The sequence below is a fragment of the Physella acuta genome, unplaced genomic scaffold (assembly GCF_028476545.2).
Source record: "Physella acuta isolate Inbredline_101_S28 unplaced genomic scaffold, ASM2847654v3 ptg001811l, whole genome shotgun sequence".
Taxonomy (NCBI): Eukaryota; Metazoa; Mollusca; class Gastropoda; family Physidae; genus Physella; species Physella acuta.
The window spans coordinates 75,078-98,750 of record NW_026733321.1 but is presented as its reverse complement, the minus strand read 5'-3'; the positions used below and the strand labels follow the sequence as shown (position 1 = coordinate 98,750).

Here is a 23,673-nt window from a genome sequence, read left to right as displayed (position 1 = left end):
GAGCTTTACCGACCCGACCAGGTATTTTTTCATTTTATTCTGGAGAGATAGATAAAAACAACGGAAAGGAATTAACAGCTGATCTAGGCATCTCTTCAGGAGGGACGCCCCCCCCCCCCAGAAAAAATCTACCCCCCCCCCCCCCGAACGATATGGAATTTCAATAGAAAACATATACTTGTGTCCGCCCCCCCCCCCCCGAAAAATATCAAGTGCCCCCCCCCCCCCCCCCCCCCCCCCCAGAAAAATATCAAGTGACCCTCCGGAAAAAAAAAGTCTGGAAGAAACACTATACATGATGATCGGTCATTCAGCTTTGCTCCCAGATGCATTCAGAGAAAATTTGATCTCGATTCCAAAGTTGTTTAACACTCGCCTATAACAGAGTTTCTTCCATACATCTCTTCGGGGGGGGGGGGGGGGCGCTTTTTTTAAAAAAAAGTAGAGGCCTACTTCCAAAAATCAGTTTAAAAGTTTAAAACTATAATTGTTTAAAATATATCTGAAAGAAACACCGGTTGCAACTCACTTGGCGAATGGCACATATTTTTTTGTTTTTATTAAAAGGCAATAAAGGGCATCACATTTGTTTAACTTGAATAAGGATATTAAATAAATAGCCCACTAATAAAGCACCAAACACTGGTAAGCTGGTAAGGTAATGAGTTAAATATAATAAATAACATTGTTTATGCTGCTAAAAGTATTAAAAAGTGTTTGATCTAGTTATTTTTTTGGTAAGGACTTTGATTCTAGATTTTATTTTTTAAGGCCTAACTTTTTTTCTACTTCAACGAATAATGTTTGCTATAATATTATATAATTTTATAAAATATCGAGATAATAATTATATGCATGTAAAAAAGGTAGGCCCAGTCCTAGGTGTCGTAAATAAACGGAAAACAGGGGAAAGCACTATGTAATAAATAATATCTATTTCCGCTGTGTATAGTGTAGTATAGTAAGCGAACAAGTTATTCAACCGCGAAGTAAGTGTGTATAGTCTAAATAAGATTTTAATTAGCACATTGATGGATATTTCCTTTCAGTTTTTAAATTAATATTTCAAAAAATTCCCAAAATTTCACTTAGGCCTAATACTCAAGTTCAATTCTATAACAAGATCAATCTTTATTTTCAGGATCAGGAATTCCCTGCCTAGCTGCCTAGTCAAGAGTCAAGTCAGATTTCAGAGTTTGGCTACACACTCGGCTACAGTTGAGTAACAACACCATTACACACTCAGGCCAGGCATTTATTTATTTTATACATAGACATCTAGATCTATCTAGATCAAGGATAGATCCCATTATCTTTAAAACTATCTAGTTCTAGGCCTCAATTAAACTCATTTTATTGGAGATGATTTTTGCCTTTTGCTCATTTTAATTTCACTTGATGACTTGTGGTAAGTTGAGTTTGCTTGTTTAATTATAATTAAATAATTTTTTAAACCAAGTGGCAAAGGGCAAAGAGTCAGTTGTTAGGTTAAAAATTGGGACTATTAAAAAAATAATTATTAGGTAGATCTAGAATTTTCAATTTAGTCTATTGGCCTACTACGGTCTATTCTTAAATTACTTAAAAAATAAATTTACGCCTTGACCCACTTGATAAGACTTGTTAAAAACATAGGCCTAATGTAAAATATGAATTATGATCTGGTTTTGTATTATTATAAATATAAATATTAAATATAAGCCTAATAACGGAAATCTATTTTCTATTAGACCTGTTAGCTGTCAGAGGGGGCTATTTGATTTTAGTAATTTTGTGTGACAAAGGGAGATTTAAAAAGCATCATCATACTTTTACTTTACATTTTAAATTTTAAAGCTACTTTAAAAACAGAATTTTAACAATTAATTTGTACTTTTAAGTGATAAATTATAATAAAAATTGATCAGAATATGAAATTTTGACAAAGCTGATTTAGTTTTTGAATAAGAAATGGCAGTCTTAAAAAATTAAAATTGGGATGGGGGGGGGGGGGGGCAGGCTGAAGTGTGACGTGTTATTTAAGGGGGTGATCTGACTTGGTGATAATGGGGGAATTTTAAAATGCATTACATTATACATGGACAACCCATAATCCTCACTTTAAATCAACTTGCCATGTTAGTATTGCCATGTGTTTTGCTTGGGTGGCCTCTGAGTGAAGAAGAAAATAAAAATAAAACACCTTGAAACTCCAAACACATTTTCTGAGGGAAAAAGCTCTTTTTCAATTTAATTTGATTTTATCTGTTTAAGTAATTGTAAAAATAATTCTGTTGCTTTAAAGTTTCATTTTCAATTTTATTACTAGTCACGCAAGTACAACTGAAAGACTAGTATTGTTATTTTAATTCTCAAAATATTTTTTAAAGCCAATTAAAGAGGCAACATGCCACCCAAGCACAAAGTTCAGCTGGACAAGGGAGCATGGCAATGGGCAGAAACTACAGATTATACTCAGGTTACAGAAGAGCATGTCAAGATGGCCTATAGACTGAACCTTTCCACATGTGAAAGAGCTTCTTGCAAGTAAGCCTCTTTAAAAGTTTTGTTTCTAGCACACAACTAGGGGGGAGAGTGTGTGATTGCTAACTCCATAAGTCTGGAGTTCAGACCTTGGGCAGATAAGGCTTGTTAGCTGGGACAGTAACCCATCTAGTAGAGAAAACTCCAAAACCACACAACTACTGCCTTGCAAATTATTTTTTGGTGGACAGTGGCAATGGAAGTAAATCCAGAAAGAAAAACAAGCTTAAGTCGGGGGCAAGGGGCCAGGTTATGTATAGTTGTGTTGGAGGAAATCCCCTCCAATATTTACAATAAAGAATGAAGAAAAAGAAATGCAGAACTAAATTACTTAACTAGTGTTAAAAGATTTTATTTATTTAAAGAATAGAAATAATATAATGGAAACATTGACTTCATAATTAGATTTATATTCCAAAAAAGGCATAAATAAGCTTTAGATTAATTGCTATGTGAAAGTTTTCCTTTTCAAATTTTGATTAATCAATAAATTGTGTTTTCTAGACGTAATTGTAAAGGTAACCCATTCTGTTTGAATAATCTTGGAGAAAAAAAGTGGTATGGAACAGTGGATGAAACTAAGTGGCAGAATTTTGATCCTGACGTAGAACGACGGCAAAAAGTATAAAATACTGATTTTTTTTTCCTTCTCCATCGAGCTTTTTTTGCTTTAATATAAAATAAGGAGTTTACTTTAAAGATAATTTAATTTTTTTTTGGTTATACCACTGGAAGGAAAATCAAGGCAATATATCTATCTAAAGGAAGCATTTTTATGATAAAATAAATTAATATATTTTATTTTTTTAGTAATTTTAGCCTTAATTTATTATGCGCATCTGTATTAGTTATTAATCTGCTGTATTTTTATAGGGCCACTTTGTTGGCTTAAAAAATCTGGGAGCCACCTGTTATGTCAACACTTTTTTACAACTTTGGTTTCACAACCCTATCATCAGACGAGCTGTGTATGAGTGGAGGGAACAAACACTACCAGAGGAGTATTGTAAGTAGACAATTAAATATAACTTAAAAAATCATTTTCTTAAATTAATATGGTAAATTAAAATTTAATCTTTAGAATACCACAATATTTCAGCTACTAATAGTTATGTGTTTACTTTTCTTTGTTATTCTGTTTACATCAGCATTCTTAGTCATTCTAAAATTATCTTACATTACGAAATGTTATTTTTGCCTCTTACCAGATGATGATTGGAAACCTGACTCAATATGTGGTCACCTTCAAGTGATGTTTGCATTATTACAGTTAAGTAATAGATGGTAAGTATGACATTTTTCTGGTAAAATGCAAATTCTTTGACACATTAATTATATTTGTTTTATAGGCTATTTTAATTGAGCAAACTTTGTAATTCTTTGTAATTCCATCTTTGTTATGTGAATTTAACCCTTCCAACCCAAGCCTATTTTTTGTCTCTAATCCGTTAGCTTTGTAAAATATTTTATCACCTGTTCCTTCGTGCCCCAAGATTATTTTGACTTGTACATACATCTTATAGAGTTACAAAGAAAATAAGTAAAATTTTTTAGAACAATTGATAATGACGTCGAGAATTACTTGAAAAAAATTGAATAAACAAAATTGAATTAAGAAGTGGAAGCTTTTTTTTTTTACTTATTTCTAGATAAACATGGAAATTAAACTAATTAAGAAACTATTAATGAATGTGTTTTTATTTTTTTGTTCTTGTAATGTATTTACCAGTGTCTTTTGTGTTGTCTGTATTTCAGTTTTGTTGATCCCAGTCCTCTGATTGAGTGTATAGGCTTAGATACTGGAGAACAGCAGGTAATATCTAATTTGGTACATTGATTGATTCCACAAGTATATAATGACATTGACTTTTTATTTAAAATCTTATTAATATATAAACAATATAGCCTATGGTTGTTTTTTTTCTAATTTTGTATTCTTTTTTATCTGTTTGTCAATAGGATGCTCAAGAATTTTCAAAGCTTTTCCTTCATCACTTAGAGCGTTCCTTGTCGACTGTAATTACAGAGAACGAAAATGTTATAGTGCAACAATTTTGTGGTAGATACTGCTATGTTACTATGTAAGCAATATTTTTGTATTTCTGCTTTCTTGTTTTCTTATTATTTCTAATAAGCCAAGTGTTGGTTATCAGATTTTTCTCTTTTATATGTATAAATGAACAAATATTTAATAGACTTAGTTAATATCCCTCTTGATCACAAAATTTTCTTTGTGACAAACTTTATTGTTCGATACTTACATAAATTAATCCCTTGAAGCCCCTGTGGAGCAAAGGGCTGCAAACACATTTTACATCTGACTCTGGGCATCTCTCTTCACGTGGCCCACGTAAGTCCTGCAGCCCTTGCTTTGCTTTCTATAATCATCCTCTAGTTGCATTATTTGTTCCTGTTGGATGTAGAATTAAATAACTTTTTTTACAGTTGTCAAAATTGTAAAAGTGAATCTGAAACACCAGCCACATTTTATGAACTTGACTTGAATATCAGAGGCCACTCAACCCTGGCCGCATCAATCAAAGATTTCCTACAGGTAAATGTTCAGCTATTTACTCCCTTATTTGACTGGGGAAGAAATATAACGTTCAATTTTGAAGTTATAAACAGGGCTGTTTATGATGTCGGTCATTGATGACAAGATCAATTTTTTTGCCTAAATTCTTAATGGGTGGATAGCTTGAGTCTGGGACACTATATAGATTGTTTTAGCAATTGTGTTTCAATTCAGTCAGCAATCTCTCCAAGTAAGAATTAAATTGTAAATATTTGTATTGACTGGTGTTGAATAAAAAAAATTTAAATCACCAGGAAGAGAAACTGGAAGGTGACAACCAGTACATGTGTAGTGTGTGCAACAGTAAACAGAATGCCACAAGAGCCATCAGACTGAACAAACTGCCCCCAGTACTCAACCTGCAGCTCTTACGCTTTGTGTTTGACAAGTAAGGTCTTCAGTGATAGAAATGTATAGAAAATAAAACATTTGTGTTTGACAAGTAAGGTCTTCAGTGATAGAAATGTATAGAAAATAAAACAGTTGTGTTTGACAAGTAAGGTCTTCAGTGATAGAAATGTATAGAAAATAAAACAGTTGTGTTTGATAAGTAAGGTCTTCAGTGATAGAAATGTATAGAAAATAAAACAGTTGTGTTTGACAAGTAAGGTCTTCAGTGATAGAAATGTATAGAAAATAAAACAGTTGTGTTTGACAAGTAAGGTCTTCAGTGATAGAAATGTATAGAAAATAAAACATTTGTGTTTGACAAGTAAGGTCTTCAGTGATAGAAATGTATAGAAAATAAAACATTTGTGTTTGATAAGTAAGGTCTTCAGTGATAGAAATGTATAGAAAATGAACAATTTGACACATAAGATCTTCAGTGTTAGAAATATATAGAAAATAAATGATTTGACAAGTAAGGTTTTCAGTGATAGAAATGTATAGTAAAAATACCATTTGATGAATAAGATTACCAGTATTAGAAATATATAGAAAATAAACGATTTGACTAGTAAGGTCATCAGTGCTAGAAATATATAGAAAAAAATTATTGTGAAACGCCAGTAAGAAACCCGTTACCAAATTTGTACCAAATAGTGCTGTCCACTCTGCTCAAGAATTAGTTGAGCATCTGTTTTAACTAACCAGTGTTTTTTTGTATTCTTGTGTTGGTTTTGCACACTGAAAGGAGCTTTTGTCGAATATATCCTAACAGGAACAAAGGCCACAAAAAGAAACTGAGTAGTTTTATCCAGTTTCCTGAGACTCTGGATATGTCTCCATACCTACAGACTGAAGATGTAGATGAGGCAGTGTATGAGCTGACAGCTGTACTGATACACAGGGGCCCTACAGCTTACAGGTGGGTGCCTTAGTCAGCAAAAAATAGTTGGTACACCTAGTAATTTAAAAAAACAACAACCATAAAACAAAAAGTAAATTTAAAAAAAATTCAGTTAACATTTGCATTAATAATATCGTATGATTAAAATAGTTTCTAAATATATAGTATACATTTTTTTTTAAGATTATGTAATTTACCCCTTTTAAAAAAAGTAAGAATTTATTTTTGCTAGTGTTAGTAAATTGTGTATTTATTCTAAAAAGGGCTTTAGGCTATGCAAATTTTATTTCTTCTAATTTTTAGGTGAAAATAAAATTGGTGATTACTAAAGGTTTATTTAATGAATATACATGTGATTTTACCAGGTATATTTTAAGAGCCAGCAATATAAAAAATAGGCCAATTTAAGACTTATTATATTTTTTTAGTGGACACTACATTGCACACATCAGGGAACAAGACACTGGTGCCTGGTACAAATATAATGATGAGGAGATTGAGAAAATGAACAACAAAAAGTTGGAACTGGGAAAAGAAGAAGATGTTTTAGGTATTACATTACTTTCTCAGGAATTATTTTAAGGCCTGGACAAACAGCCAGCATTTTTTTTTTTTACATCATGTAATTACATGTAATTAATTTTTTTAAAAATGTTACAGCAACAGAAAACACTTCCGAAAAAGCTCCTAAAGCCAGCAAGGGAAACCATTCTTCTCGTAATGCTTATATGCTGGTGTATAGAAGACAAAAGTCTTGTAATAATGGTAGGCTTGTTTCTTTTTTCTATTCCTATTTTTTTTTTTGTTTCCTAAAAGGTTAGGCAGTTAAACAGACTCCATAGCTTTTGTTTTTACATCATAGCTTTAAACACAAAATAAATGTCATTCGTTGTTTTTTAACAAAGGAGATTTGACTAACATATCAGAGGAGTTATTACCTGCTGCTGTTAGAGGATATGTAGAGAGAGATAACCAGGACTTTGAAGGTTGGATCAAAGAAATGCTGGACACTCAGGTAGTGGAAACATTTTAAATACAACATTTAACAGGTCATTTTTAGAAGTAAAGTTGTAAACTAGACATTATTAACAAAATTTTTTTTTAAATATATACTTTTTTAATAATATATTTTCTAATCTCCAAATTAAAGGAACAAAATATTTCTGAGGTGAAACAAACTCACGAAGAAATGCGAGCTTTGTATAGTGCACTTCCTGTTAAGTCTTTAGGTAATGAATTACAATTTGGTGTTGTTTGTTGTGCTTTAGAGTTAGATTTACATGGATTTTATTTCATATTTATTTAGTCTTAGCTTAGCAACATTTTCCCCACAAAAATTTAAAGTGCCCCCAAGCATTCCCTGATTAAAAAGCAGCGTAGGCTTATCAATAGATTTATGAACTTCCATGACAGTTCGAGCTACTTACAATTATTGTGATTTTCAGTCAGCCTTTAAGAAATTGTTAATCTGATTTCAAGGGTTCACCAACTGTTTAAGAATTTGACCAATTTTTCCTTAGTAATATTTTTACTGCTAACTCTCTACACAGTGTGATTCTTAGAAACTTTTGAATTAACTGTCAGGCATTTCTATACCAAGATTTACTAGTTTGTAATTTTTAAAGACTACTTAAGCATTTTTAGTCAAATTTAAGGAATGTTATATGAGTATTGAACATCAAAATCGCCTAAATTTCTCAATTTTAAACAGCTTTAGAAATTTATCTTTGCATTTTCTGTATCAGAAGAACCATGGGAGTGGGTTACATTAGAGTGGTTAACTAAATGGTTGGCAGAACCGGCTAAAATTGACCAGGTTAGCAACAGGGTTCCAAAATGTCAGCATGATAAACTTCCACCTGATGATGTGGTCAAGATGAAGTGTATTTCTAAAGAAGGGGTGAGACGCCACATTTTATATATATTACGTCTTTGATTCTATACTTCGTTTGAATCAAATATTTTAAAATGCATCTGAGAATTAAAAATTTTTATACTATTAGCTAAATAGGTTTTTTTAATTCCTAAATTATAATAAATAATAATGTAATATTTCAAAATATTTTTCCTGATATAGGCGGGGCTATTATTTACCAGATATCCTATTGATAAAAGATATGAAGGGTAAGATTTGCATTCTTTTATCATTGGCCAAGGATGGAAATTAATTTTTTTCAAATATTATTTGAAAGTGTAAAGATTTATTAAGATAATATGCTATTTATTGGTTCTTATATTCTAAAATAGTGAATCCTTGCTTTGTGAAAAATGCATCCGACAGCGCTGCCGAGAAATGAGGTTTCGTTTGTGCATGTCAGATGATGATAAACTGTTTAGTAGTTCAAAAAATATCAGTATTTTAGATCCTGGGTAGGTTCATTCTTTTTTTATAGTTATAAATTCCTATATTATACATTATTAAATGTGCAATCTTGATTGAAAAGCTACAAATTAAAGTATGGTCATAACCCTATTTACTGATTTCTTTTTTAAAGAGAGGAATACTTTTGGGTCAGCACAAAGCATTTACGCAGTTGGAAAAAGTATGCAATGGAGGAAATTGCCATTCATCCTGTTGCAAGTTCCTCTTCATTGAATGATGACACACATCCATCGTCTGGCGCCTCTTCAGACCAGGAAGCCTCGTCCTCATCCGCCTCTTCAAGTTGTAATTTGAACAACAGTAGCCAAGAAGAGCAGAATATTTGTGTTCCCTGTGATTATCCACCAGAGCAAGCTGGTTTGGCAGGCAGACTTGCTGCTGTTCTGCCAGCTTCTGATCTCCCTGTAAATTCATCCCACCTAGACTTGAAATCTCCAGAAAACAACACTGTACAGTCATCCCCCCGGTATTCAAAATCTTCAGAAATTATGAACATCTCACCAGATTTGTCTCCACCAAGCAGAGATGCATACAATACTAAAATAACTGATGCAAATGCTATGCATGGCTCTCATAAGCTATGGACGAACAGCAGTGAAAATTTGTTTCGAAACACTACCCTCTCACCAAAGGGTTCACCTTCAGATAACGGTGGGATCAAGGACAGTACTTTTGACGAGGATGGAATGGACGATTGTGAGAGCCCAGAAAGTGGGACTATTGTGCTGAAAAAAACAATGCCGCTTTTAGAAAACACTGTATCGGAGAAGGGGATAGAGGAGCTGAGCCTGGAGGGTCAGTCTGGCCGAAAGAGGAGCAATGGGATGGTGGATAATGAGGATGACCAGGAGGGGAGTGGGGAGGAGGGAAGGAAAGATTGCCTGTATGTGGGGGAAAAGGAGGAAAAATTTAACGACGATATACTCTGTGAACATGGTGAGTACCCGCTTGTTTTCCTCGTGTGCAATCAGTGATGTGCGATGGGAACCTGCTAGGGTGGAGGGGGGGGGGGAGAAGAAATAAAAACATTTACAATGGCAACATGGGTTCTGAACCCTGAATGAAAGTGCAATGTATGCACGTTTTGCTAGCTGATACTTTAAAAAGAAATTACTGGTTGAAAAGTTTGTATTGGTTTATGGACATAAAAAAGATTTTTATGTCCAGTAAACTGAATGTTTAAACATTTTAATCTAGGTTGGTGGCTTATAAACAATTCAGTTTTAGAACATGTGTATACAAGTATAAAATAAGATTTTGAAAAATGAGTTTAATTTCTCACACGTCCAAAAAAACATTTTAAAAAATAATAACAACCTAATTGTCTTTTTTTAAATAAAAAAAAAATAATAAAAAAAATGAATATTAGTACAAAGAGACCCATGTTTTCGTTCAAATAAAACAATTATTTTAATTATATTTCAGGCAATCTTAGAATTGATGAGAGTGGTAGACGAGCTGTATCCAAGACTGTTTGGGATCGACTAGTTTATTATTTTCCACATTTGAAGCCATTTAATATGTCTTCATCAGTTTGTGAAGAATGTCTGGTGAGGGTTTACAATATTTGAATTGTACTTTTGGTATTTTTACACTTTAAGATGTAACTTCACTATACTCACATTGAATTCAATTGAAGTATAGTAATATACAGAAATTTTATTTTTTTAATTTTTAAAGGTAATTAATTTTTTTATGGCAAATTCAGAAGAAAAAAAAGGTCGGAATTGGTTTACAAAGATCTATTTATTTGTTTTTAAAACAAGTTTTGATTAGAAATATATGCTTTTATTGATAGAGATATTTTGACAAGTTTGACTTTAAAAAACATGGGTAGACTCAAATGCTTACTGGTTTCCCAATTAATACTACAATCCTACTGGATGTTTGGGAGTTTTTAAAGGTTTATTTTACACTGGAGAAGCAGGAAGAATTTTACAGAAAATAACCTTCTCACTAGGTTGGAGATAAAAAAAAAGTTTGTTCTGGTCTTAATACAGTCACACCAGCTCATAGAACAGCAGAAGAAGGAGGACAGGAAGTTGGCAGGTCAAGGTCAGAAAGATGACCTGCAGAATCTGTATCACATGAAGAACCGCCCCAAGATTGGAGACAGCTGGGAGGAGAGGACAGCTTATGTCGTCAGTGCTAACTTTGTTGATGGGTGGCGCAAGTTTGTCAAGTAAGTCTTTTACCACATGTCCAAGTTAAAGCCTGTCCTAGTAAAGCTCCAAGGGACGGAGTGGTCTAGCAGTAGAGAGCTGGACTGCTAACCCGTAAGTCAAGAGTTCGAATCCGAGTTCAAGTCAGTAGACCGTCCCTGAGTTCACCCAACTCTGATGGGTACCTAACTCATGTTAGGGAAAGTAAAGATGGCTGGGCATAGTGCTGACCACACTATCTCTTCATTTGCCGAGGTCACAGAAACAAGTGAACTCTACTTCACTTGCCCCATAGACTGCAGGTTTGAAAGGGAACTTTTACTTTAGTAAAGCTCCAAGGAAGTCATTTATTAAAATGCATACAAGCACTGTCTTGTTTAATAACCTAAGCATCATTATTTTTAAATTTATTTAAAAGCTATTTAGTTGTTTTATTTACAATTTTAATCCGCAATTTAATACATTATTTAGCCAGCAGTTTACTTTATTTATTTTTCTACATTGATTTTGTTCTAAATCTTAAATTTACTTTCTATTTTTGTGTACATTTAACTTGCTTAGTTCCAATATACAGACACAAGTTAAATTTGAATAGAGTTTGCAAACTAAATCTATGAAATGGAAATAACTTACTGTCTTTTAAGATTAACTAAGTTAAAAAAATATTTTATAGTATAAAAGTACTTTATAAGTAATACATTTTAATACTGACTAATTTTTTTTGTTCAGGCATTCAGTGAAAAGTGAATCTGTCCAAGAGATTGTCAATGCCCCATTGCTGTGTGAACACAACCTGTTGCTGTATAAGCCTGAGGATATGAACGCACCAGACAACGCCACAAGGTGATTTTTTTTTATTCCAACAATTGTACCTGCACACTCTATTATTATCTTGTAAAAATTGAACTTAAAAAAGGATATCTGATATTGGATCAAGTTAATGTGTTCAAAAGCTTGGCCAATGTGCCGGCCTAGATTTTTTATATTTTTACGTCCCATCATAGTTTTGCCTGTTTTACATATTGTCAAGATCATTGCCGTCACCTATCATTTTTTTGTTAGTGTACTTGGGGAAAAAAAATGAAACCATTTTAAAATTTCTTTTTCTGTAATGTCAGAATTGAAACAGATTTTTTTAGAGACTTTGTTTATGATTAAGGCTTTTGTATTATAATTTATAAGAATGTGTGAACTACACATTTAAACTCCCCAAAATATGACTTATAAAATTGTGGAATGACCTTGACAACAGTCTTGACCTTGTGTATCACTCAAAAATAACCTCATTTAAACTTTAAAAGTAGTTTTAAAATAGTCATTGCCAACAAATTTTTACTTTAATGAAACAAAGGTCTATTATTTTTAAAAAGAGATCCCCTTTTGGGTTTTTATTTATAAAGATTATTTAAATCTTAGATTTTTTAACAATAAGTTGATAAAATCAAATACACATTATAGTATTATGATGGTCAATTTTGTAAGCAGCTTAGATACCAAAGTTACATAGATGGATGTGTTTTACACTTGGCCTTACAAATCATCATAATGTCTTGAAAGAGTTTAACATTAAATTTTATTGTTGATGTAGGTTTATTCATGTTTATTATAGGTCTACTTTAGTCTATTGTTTATATGTTTTGTTTGTTGTAAGGTTTACTCTGGTTTGTTGTAGGTTTACCTGATTTTAAAAATAAGTTGATTCTGGTTTTTTATAGGTTTACTCTGGTTTTTTATAGGTTTACTCTGGTTTGGGATGAAGAGTGGCAGAAGTTGACCAGGTATTTTGCTTTTGATGAGGAGATCCAGGTAATGCAGTTCACAGAAGCTGATGGCTCCAAACAAGTGGTCACTCTACCTGGTAGTAAAGAATTCTTACACTCGTGGTTGTAGACAGGATGTTTTAATTAATTATGGTGAAAGTTTAGCTGTAGCCCGTACTGTCATGTCACAGCTGGTACAGTCATGTTACAGCTGGTATTGTCATGTCACATCTGGTAGTGTCATGTCACAGCTGGTAGTGTCATGTCACAGCTGGTAGTGTCATGTCACAGCTGGTCCAGTCATGTCACAGCTGGTACAGTCATGTCAAAGTTGGTACAGTCATGTTACAGCTGGTAGTGTCATGTCACAGCTGGTCCATTCATGTCACAGCTGGTACAGTCATGGTACAGCTGGTAGTGTCATGTCACAGCTGGTAGTGTCATGTCACAGCTGGTAGTGTCATGTCACAGCTGGTAGTGTCATGTCACAGCTGGTAGTGTCATGTCACAGTTGGTAGTCATGTCACAGTTTGTAGTCATGTATGTCACAGCTGGTACAGTCATGTCACAGCTGGTCTAGTCATGTCACAGCTGGTCCAGTCATGTCACAGATGGTACAGTCATGGTACAGCTGGTCCAGCCATGTCACAGCTGGTAGTGTCATGTCATAGCTGGTACAGTCATGTTACAGCTGGGACAGTCATGTCACAGTTGGTACAGTCATGTCACAGCTGGTCTAGTCATGTCACAGCTGGTCCAATCATGTCACAGCTGGTAGTGTCATAGCTGGTACAGTCATGTTACAGCTGGTACAGTCATGTCACAGTTGGTCCAGTCATGTCACAGCTGGTCTAGTCATGTCACAGTTGGTACAGTTATGGCACAGCTGGTCCAATCATGTCACAGCTGGTAGTGTCATGTCATAGCTGGTACAGTCATGTTACAGCTGGTACAGTCATGTCACAGCTGGTACAGTCATGTCACAGCTGGTCTAGTCATGTCACAGCTGGTACAGTCATGTCACAGCTGGTCTAGTCATGTCACAGCTGGTACAGTTATGGCACAGCTGGTCCAATCATGTCACAGCTGGTACAGTCATGTCACGGCTGGTCCAGTCATGTCACAGTTGGTAGTCATGTCACAGCTGGTACAGTCATAGCACAGCTGGTACAGTCATGTCACAGTTGGTCCAGTCATGTCATAGCTGGTCCAGTCATGTCACAGCTGGTACAGTCATGGTACAGCTGGTCCAGCCATGTCACAGCTGGTAGTGTCATGTCATAGCTGGTACAGTCATGTTACAGCTGGGACAGTCATGTCACAGTTGGTACAGTCATGTCACAGCTGGTCTAGTCATGTCACAGCTGGTCCAATCATGTCACAGCTGGTAGTGTCATAGCTGGTACAGTCATGTCATAGCTGGTACAGTCATGTTACAGCTGGGACAGTCATGTCACAGTTGGTACAGTCATGTCACAGCTGGTCTAGTCATGTCACAGCTGGTCCAATCATGTCACAGCTGGTAGTGTCATAGCTGGTACAGTCATGTTACAGCTGGTACAGTCATGTCACAGTTGGTACAGTCATGTCACAGCTGGTCTAGTCATGTCACAGTTGGTACAGTTATGGCACAGCTGGTCCAATCATGTCACAGCTGGTAGTGTCATGTCATAGCTGGTACAGTCATGTTACAGCTGATACAGTCATGTTACAGCTGGTACAGTCATGTCACAGCTGGTACTGTCATGTCACAGCTGGTCTAGTCATGTCACAGCTGGTACAGTCATGTCACAGCTGGTCTAGTCATGTCACAGCTGGTACAGTTATGGCACAGCTGGTCCAATCATGTCACAGCTGGTACAGTCATGGTACAGCTGGTCCAGCCATGTCACAGCTGGTAGTGTCATGTCATAGCTGGTACAGTCATGTCACGGCTGGTACAGTCATGTCACAGTTGGTAGTCATGTCACAGCTGGTACAGTCATAGCACAGCTGGTACAGTCATAGCACAGCTGGTACAGTCATGTCACAGCTGGTACAGTCATGTCACAGCTGGTACAGTCATGTCACAGTTGATAGTCATGTCACAGCTGGTACAGTCATAGCACAGCTGGTACAGTCATGTCACAGCTGGTACAGTCATGTCACAGCTGGTACAGTCATAGCACAGCTGGTACAGTCATGTCACAGCTGGTACAGTCATGTCACAGCTGGTCCAGTCATGTCACAGCTGGTACAGTCATAGCACAGCTGGTACAGTCATGGCACAGCTGGTACAGTCATGGCACAGCTGGTCCAGTCATGGCACAGCTGGTCCAGTCATTTCACAGCTGGTACAGTCATGTTGCAGCTGGTACAGTCATGTCACGGCTGGTCTAGTCATGTCACAGCTGGTCCAGTCATGGCACAGCTGGTCTAGTCATGTCACAGCTGGTACAGTCATGTTACAGCTGGTACAGTCATGTCACGGCTGGTCTAGTCATGGCACAGCTGGTCCAGTCATGGCACAGCTGGTCTAGTCATGTCACAGCTGGTCCAGTCATGTCACAGCTGGTCCAGCCATGTCACAGCTGGTACAGCTATGCCACTTGTTCAAACAGCTCTTATTCGATGAACCCAAGCACTATTCCACTGTATTTTGTACAATATTATATGGTCCAATAGTGGGGCTAATGGAAAAGGAAACACCTTGTATAATTTTTTTCTTACCCAATTAAGTTTTCCATTTAATTTAAATTAATTACATTAAAATTTTAAAATTACATATCGTAGCTCTGTCTAATGTTCTGATGATGTTTCAGGAGTCTGTAGCACATGTCTGAATGAGAGAATCCGTCAGGAAGAAGAAGGGAAGTTTATCTTCTCCCGGCAGACCATCTACGTCAGGAAAGTCCTGGATGGGAGCAACAGTGAGATCAACTGTAGGGGAGACGAGCCAAAGGAAAATGGAAAGGGATACAACTATGATCCAGAATTTAACGCCCCTGTAAGATTAGATTTCATCCATCCTTTTAATCAGTTTTTTTAAGATTCACAGATTTTCACCTATCTGAAAGTGTCTTAAGTAAAATAAAGCACCCTATGGGACTTGGCAGTGAGTTCATCTGTTACTTTGAACCCAACTTGTAAAGGAATAGAATGGTCAACACTATGCCCAACAATGTTCCAATTATTAACTCAAGTCAGGTACTTACCAGAGCTGAGTGAACTCAGGGATGGTTAGCCTAAAACCTAACTCTAGACTTTGGACATTTGGGGACGGTGTAGTCTGGCAGGAAATCGTATGATTGCTAACTAAAAAAAACTCCAAAAATCCAGAGCTCAGAACAGGCAGATGAGGCTTGGTGGTAGAGTCGGTAAAGCTCATGGTTGCTAAACCGAAAAGTCTCGAGTTCGAACCCTCGGGCAGATGAGGCTCGTTAGCTGGGGACAGCCACTCTTCTAGGAGAGACAACGCCAAAATTAAACAACTGCTGCCTTGTAGTTTGTTCTTGGTTGGACAAAGGCTATGGAAGCAAATCCAAAAAGAAAAGCAGGCTGAAATCGGAGTCAATGGCCTCAATGGCGCATAACCAGTTGACACGTAACGCTTAATTGTGTTGAAGGCGTGGTCGAGTCGGCATAAAGCTCATGGTGGATAAATTCGAACAAAGTCTCGAGTTCAAACCCACTGGCAGATAAATCTCGATCCCCTTCAACACTAATAATTAAGAACGAAGAAGAAGAAGAAACAACTGCTGAATTGTAGTTTTTTCTTAGGTGGACAAAGGCTATGACAGGAAATATTTGTGTTTGAGGAAAACCCCTCCAGTATATCAGTTAAGAACAAAGAAATGTGCTCAACCTTTAAATGACATAAGCTTTAAGGTATTGACTAAGGTGTGTTTGTTTTTTCCCCAGCCCCACCAGAAACCAGCTAAATGTAAGAGCATTGAGCCACCCCCAGAGAAGATGGCCAAGCTGGACACTGTGGCACCAAGAAAAAGTTCCAGACACAGGAAGACCAGGGGGGAGAAGGAGTTGGTTGTTTCATCCAACATGACGCTTAAAGAACTTAAAATACAGGTCTGATATTATATAGGCTAAAAATACAGGCCTGATATTACATAGGCTTAAAATACAGGTCTGATATTACACAGGCTTAAAGAACTTAAAATACAGGCCTGATATTACATAGGCTTAAAATACAGGTCTGATATTACACAGGCTTAAAGAACTTAAAATACAGGTCTGATATTACACAGGCTTAAAGAACTTAAAATACAGGTCTGATATTACATAGGCTTAAAATACAGGTCTGATATTACATAGGCTTAAAATACAGGTCTGATATTACATAGGCTTAAAGAACTTAAAATACAGGTCTGATATTACATAGGCTTAAAGAACTTAAAATACAGGTCTGATATTACATAGGCTTAAAGAACTCAAAATACAGGTCTGATATTACATAGGCTTAAAGAACTTAAAATACAGGTCTGATATTACATAGGCTTAAAGAACTCAAAATACAGGTCTGATATTACATAGGCTTAAAGAACTTAAAATACAGGTCTGATATTACACAGGCTTAAAGAACTTAAAATACAGGTCTGATATTACATAGGCTTAAAGAACTTAAAATACAGGTCTGATATTACACAGGCTTAAAGAACTTAAAATACAGGTCTGATATTACATAGGCTTAAAATACAGGTCTGATATTACACAGGCTTAAAGAACTTAAAATACAGGTCTGATATTACACAGGCTTAAAGAACTTAAAATACAGGTCTGATATTACACAGGCTTAAAGAACTTAAAATACAGGTCTGATATTACATAGGCTTAAAATACAGGTCTGATATTACACAGGCTTAAAATACAGGTCTGATATTACATAGGCTTAAAATACAGGCCTGATATTACATAGGCTTAAAGAACTTAAAATACAGGTCTGATATTACATAGGCTTAAAATACAGGTCTGATATTACACAGGCTTAAAGAACTTAAAATACAGGTCTGATATTACACAGGCTTAAAATACAGGTCTGATATTACACAGGCTTAAAGAACTTAAAATACAGGTCTGATATTACACAGGCTTAAAGAACTTAAAATACAGGTCTGATATTACACATGCTTAAAATACAGGTCTGATATTACACAGGCTTAAAGAACTTAAAATACAGGTCTGATATTACACAGGCTTAAAATACAGGTCTGATATTACATAGGCTTAAAATACAGGCCTGATATTACTATTACACAGGCTTAAAGAACTTAAAATACAGGTCTGATATTACATAGGCTTAAAGAACTTAAAATACAGGTCTGATATTACATAGGCTTAAAATACAGGTCTGATATTACACAGGCTTAAAATACAGGTCTGATATTACATAGGCTTAAAATACAGGTCTGATATTACATAGGCTTAAAATACAGGTCTGATATTACACAGGCTTAAAGAACTTAAAATACAGGTCTGATATTACATAGGCTTAAAGAACTTAAAATACAGGTCTGATATTACATAGGCTTAAAATACAGGTCTGATATTACACAGGCTTAAAATACAGGTCTGATATTACATAGGCTTAAAATACAGGTCTGATATTACATAGGCTTAAAATACAGGTCTGATATTACACAGGCTTAAAGAACTTAAAATACAGGTCTGATATTACATAGGCTTAAAATACAGGTCTGATATTACACAGGCTTAAAATACAGGTCTGATATTACATAGGCTTAAAATACAGGTCTGATATAACATAGGCTTAAAATACAGGTCTGATATTACACAGGCTTAAAGAACTTAAAATACAGGTCTGATATTACATAGGCTTAAAATACAGGTCTGATATTACATAGGCTTAAAGAACTTAAAATACAGGTCTGATATTACACAGGCTTAAAGAACTCAAAATACAGGTCTGATATTACATAGGCTTAAAATACAGGTCTGATATTACACAGGCTTAAAGAACTCAAAATACAGGTCTGATATTACACAGGTTTAAAGAACTCAAAATACAGGTCTGATATTACACAGGCTCAAAATACAGGTCTGATATTACACAGGCTTAAAGAACTTAAAATACAGGTCTGATATTACATGCACTTAAAGAACTTAAAATACAGGTCTGATATTGCACAGGCTTAAAGAACTTAAAATTCTGGTCTGATATTACACAGGCTTAAAGAACTTAAAATACAGGTCTGATATTACACATGCTTAAAATACAGGTCTGATATTACATAGGCTTAAAATACAGGTCTGATATTACACAGGCTTAAAGAACTTAAAATTCAGGTCTGATATTACACAGGCTTAAAATACAGGTCTGATATTACATAGGCTTAAAGAACTTAAAATACAGGTCTGATATTACACATGCTTAAAATACAGGTCTGATATTACATAGGCTTAAAGAACTTAAAATACAGGTCTGATATTACACAGGCTTAAAGAACTTAAAATACAGGTCTGATATTACATAGGCTTAAAATACAGGTCTGATATTACACAGGCTTAAAGAACTTAAAATACAGGTCTGATATTACACAGGCTTAAAATACAGGTCTGATATTACACAGGCTTAAAATACAGGTCTGATATTACACAGGCTTAAAGAACTTAAAATTCAGGTCTGATATTACACAGGCTTAAAATACAGGTCTGATATTACATAGGCTTAAAGAACTTAAAATACAGGTCTGATATTACACAGGCTTAAAATACGGGTCTGATATTACACAGGCTTAAAGAACTTAAAATACAGGTCTGATATTACATAGGCTTAAAATACAGGTCTGATATTACATAGGCTTAAAATACAGGTCTGATATTACATAGGCTTAAAATACAGGTCTGATATTACATAGGCTTAAAATACAGGTCTGATATTACACAGGCTTAAAGAACTTAAAATACAGGTCTGATATTACATAGGCTTAAAATACAGGTCTGATATTACACAGGCTTAAAGAACTTAAAATACAGGTCTGATATTACACAGGCTTAAAATACAGGTCTGATATTACTTAGGCTTAAAATACAGGTCTGATATTACACAGGCTTAAAGAACTTAAAATACAGGTCTGATATTACATAGGCTTAAAATACAGGTCTGATATTACACAGGCTTAAAGAACTTAAAATACAGGTCTGATATTACACAGGCTTATTACATAGGCTATAAATACAGGTCTGATATTACACAGGCTTAAAATACAGGTCTGATATTACACAGGCTTAAAATACAGGTCTGATATTACACAGGCTTAAAGAACTTAAAATACAGGTCTGATATTACACAGGCTAGCTTGTGCTTTGTGGTTTAATGAACATACTGTAGTTAGGCTGGGGTATGTCTTTATATGGACATACTGTAGTTAGGCTGGGGTATGTCGTTAATATATAATTCTGGCCATGCTTGCTGGAGTTAGTAGCAGTGATCTATTGATTTTGTTGTAAATTAATCATACATTTCTGCGATTAGGAGCCTAATTTGTTGAATTCATTAGTTTAGCTATTTTAAAACTGCTTTTGTGAAAATTCCAGGTTTATAACCTATGCCTTCTGTCTCCAGCTTTACAACCTATGCAGTGTTCCACCCTTTGATCAAAACCTTTCACTAGATGGCAGATGTCTTAAGAACGATGAGCTGACATTACAAGACCTCAAAGTCTACCCACAGTGTGTTATTTTTCTTAAGGTAAACTCTCACTTATTACTTTGGAACTTTAAAGATTCAGATAAGAAACTTAAAAAATTTTAAATGAAAAAAAAATGTAACATATAATTTATACTTAGTGAGTCACACCAATAATATAATTGATAAAAATAGACTTAAAATCTTACTAAGTAATTGTGAATGATTGAAATCTACTTAAGTGACTTTGCCCATATAAGATATCTCAGACATGCAGGTGTCTTAATGAAACTGGTGTTCTACCTTTTGCTGACGATTCTGTAAAATGAACCATTAGCACTAATATCACAGAAATAACCCATTTCAGATATTTTACTGGGCTGATGAAATAAAGTCACCTGTTTTTGTGTAATAATAATCTGAAACTAATATATGAACTGTTGTTTAGAACTATTAATGATTTTAGAGTTAGGTAAATTTTTAAATCTTCAAATTAAAACTGTCCTTGGTTTTTTGTGTGTTAATAGCTGTAAAGAAATAGAGGACAAAAGTTGATTATCAGACATAAAAGCAGAATTTGATTGTCAAAAAGTTTTTAAAAATTGAATGTTGGAAACAAAATGATAAAAACTTAGTGTCAAAATTACTAAAAAAAATTTGATTTTCTTAAATAAATTGATAAAAATTTGTTGAAAAATAAAAACAAAAAACTTTGTCAGAATTAAATTAATAACACTTTTTGGTCAAAGCTAAAGAACTGAAATTCAGAAATAAAATGATAAAAACGAACAAAAACTGAAAGTCAGAAATAATTTGATAAAAACGAACATAAACTGAAAGTCAGAAATAGATTGATAAAAACAAACAAAAACTGAATGTCAGAAATAAAATTATGAAAATGAACAAAAACTGAATGTCAGAAATAAAATGATGAAAATTTGTTGTCACAATCAGGCTGATGAACCAACAGAAACAGCAGCATCAGTCGAGGACTTTTTAAGTGGTGAGTACATCAGTTGTTAGTGTGTGGTAAAATTATGTTGTTCTTGTAAGATTTTATTTTTCTTCTGTTATTTATGGTCGTGGTGCATTGCTCTATAAGATTCACAATTAAATGCTTTTCTTAAAGAAGAAATGTTTTAATTTTATCTGTATGTAAATGGTAAAATGTATTGTAAAGGAAGAGAGATTTTAAAGAACTAAATAGTAAAAAAAATTATTAGTATTAAAATGTGATTACAAATATTTCAGTTCCTACAAGACCAGAAGAGGGATTTAAAGGAACAAATTTATTGGGAAGATGAGTATCAAGGGGCTATAAGTGCAGTATTCTCTCAGCAAGAAAACTTGTTTGCTCCCTATTACTTAGCATTATTTATTTTGTGTGTTTTATATTGAAAACAGTTCTTTGATCAGTAAGACATTTTTTTTGATCAGTAAGACATTTTTTTGATCAGTAAGACATTTTTTTTATCAGTTAGACATTGCTTAGATCAGTTAGACAATGCTTTGATCAGTTAGACATTTCTTTGATCAGTAAGACATTTATTTGATCAGTTAGACATTTCTTTGATCAGTTAGACATTTCTTTGATCAGTAAGATATTTCTTTGATCAGTAAGACATTTCTTTGATCAGTTAGACATTTCTTTGAGCACTAATATACATCAAATATGTGTAGAACACATCTTAGTTCTTAAGGTTGGTCTATTGTAAAATGTCTATCCCATGTATCAAATTGTAGGATGTGAATCAGACATTTACTTACATCTTTGCTGGTTAGAACATATCCTATATAAATAGGACACCTTCTAGACTTGTAGGACATCGCCTAGGTGTGTAGGACATCCTTAAGGTGTGTAGGACACCTAGACATGTAGGACCTGTAGTCTCTAGCCTATTATGAGATTATCTCCCTTGACACATTAGCTAGTTGTGTACATAGAATCAGGTTGTTGTTGTCGTAGCTTTGAATACAAAGTTCAGATTATTTTTATATTTCAAAATCTATTTTTAACTGTCAAAACAAAGCTAATATAAAAAATTGTGTGGAAACTCACCACACACAAATTTCATTCAAGATCAATTTCTTTTATTTTACAACAACCAAGCAGCATTGTATTGATTACAGTGAATTTAGTTTACAATTCTTGGCGCTCATGTAGTTTTAATAAAACTGCAGTGTACTGATGCTAATGAATTGGATTTGAATTATTTACAGTCTTGTTTTTTATTTATACATGCTTAAAATTATCATTATTTCTTTTTGTGTGCTCAAAGCAAGCAAATCTTCTCCTACCCAGATATTTTATCAGTTGATTATTTAGCTGTGCATATCTGTTATTATCAAACCATGGCCTCCAAGAAAAACTGAAAATTGAATTCTTTCACAAGCCTTTGTTTAAAGCTTGAGATTATAAACTTTACCAACTGTTTTCATTACATAGTATTTCAATTTGTTTAAAAAGATGTTAACCCTTTTTAAGATTTAAATACTTTTTTGATTGAATACAAAAGTATAGTTTAATGGAGGGAAAAAAAAATTTTTGCTTCTTAGAATACATAAACTTCGTGTTCAAAATTATATTTTGTTTAATAAACATGAAAACTATAGTTTCTTTCTTGCATTAAAAAATGTTTGGTTTTTTTAAAGGATTTCAGTAATTGACTTTTGTATCTACTTAAATCATCTATTTTTGTTATTAGTTTCCATATTATGATTGAAAAATAACTATATCTACTGTAAATATCCATTCAATGTGTTGTTACATGTTTGAAATAAATGTATCACCTATGCTAATAGTCTTGTGACTATGTCCCATGATGCAATTCATTACTTATTCATAAGATATTTATTAAATAATTCATTATCCTTAAACACATTACATTGCTTTGGTGAGGGGGAGGGGGGATATACAAGATAGCTTAATTCAGCTGTTGCTTAAAATTTGACTTAACTCATATTTTGGGTTCTTGTTTTTTGTTTTTTTTAATATTTAAAACAAGTTTAACTGACATTTTTTTTTTTCAAATTAAAGAGGATCATCTGTTAGGTTTGTTTAACATGTGAAATTTGATAAAAGAATTGTTCTAATTGCTCTGGTACAAAGTTGCACATATTAACTACTCGAACTATATGAAGTGGAGGTACAAAAGAATAATAAGTATTAATTAACTTTTAGGTTATACATACAATGACAAAGTTAAATAATGATTTGTTTAAAAATATATTAAATTTGCTTAGATTATGATCTAAAAATGCATTTTTAAAAATGTTATAACTATTAGATGATTTAGCATAGGAGTGAGAGATAAAGTTTATATACATATGTATTTAT

The 23,673-nt window shown here is 34.0% G+C and overlaps 1 protein-coding gene across 2 annotated transcripts; it reads left to right on the top strand.

Annotated features, from left to right (window-relative positions):
* The first annotated feature begins 935 nt into the window (after nt 1-935).
* On the top strand, nt 936-23,238 carry LOC131930651 (ubiquitin carboxyl-terminal hydrolase 48). 2 transcript variants are annotated; one of them, XM_059287234.1, is made up of 28 exons: nt 936-989; nt 1,142-1,217; nt 2,370-2,526; nt 3,028-3,145; nt 3,397-3,529; nt 3,732-3,807; nt 4,279-4,336; nt 4,483-4,604; nt 4,969-5,077; nt 5,353-5,486; nt 6,261-6,407; nt 6,818-6,939; nt 7,050-7,154; nt 7,295-7,404; nt 7,540-7,618; nt 8,135-8,289; nt 8,467-8,513; nt 8,637-8,759; nt 8,885-9,708; nt 10,198-10,322; nt 10,773-10,954; nt 11,664-11,777; nt 12,671-12,792; nt 15,496-15,680; nt 16,595-16,759; nt 20,274-20,399; nt 21,291-21,339; nt 21,588-23,238. In XM_059287234.1, exons 3-28 carry the CDS (start codon nt 2,387-2,389, stop codon nt 21,638-21,640), a joined length of 3,723 nt encoding a protein of 1,240 aa, XP_059143217.1. In that variant the 5' UTR covers nt 936-989; nt 1,142-1,217; nt 2,370-2,386; the 3' UTR covers nt 21,641-23,238. The 2 variants fall into 2 exon arrangements, with proteins under 2 accessions (XP_059143217.1, XP_059143218.1); XM_059287235.1 differs by lacking the exons at nt 936-989; nt 1,142-1,217 and adding an exon at nt 1,325-1,408.
* Nucleotides 23,239-23,673: the final 435 nt, after the last annotated feature.

Excerpts from the sequence above, each read along its gene's own strand:
- LOC131930651 (XM_059287234.1), top strand. The coding sequence starts at position 2,387 with ATGCCACCCAAGCACAAAGTTCAGCTGGACAAGGGAGCATGGCAATGG. Across the intron at positions 6,408-6,817 it reads AGGGGCCCTACAGCTTACAG|TGGACACTACATTGCACACA; the intron begins GTGGGTGCCTTA and ends ATATTTTTTTAG. Across the intron at positions 8,760-8,884 it reads ATCAGTATTTTAGATCCTGG|AGAGGAATACTTTTGGGTCA; the intron begins GTAGGTTCATTC and ends TCTTTTTTAAAG.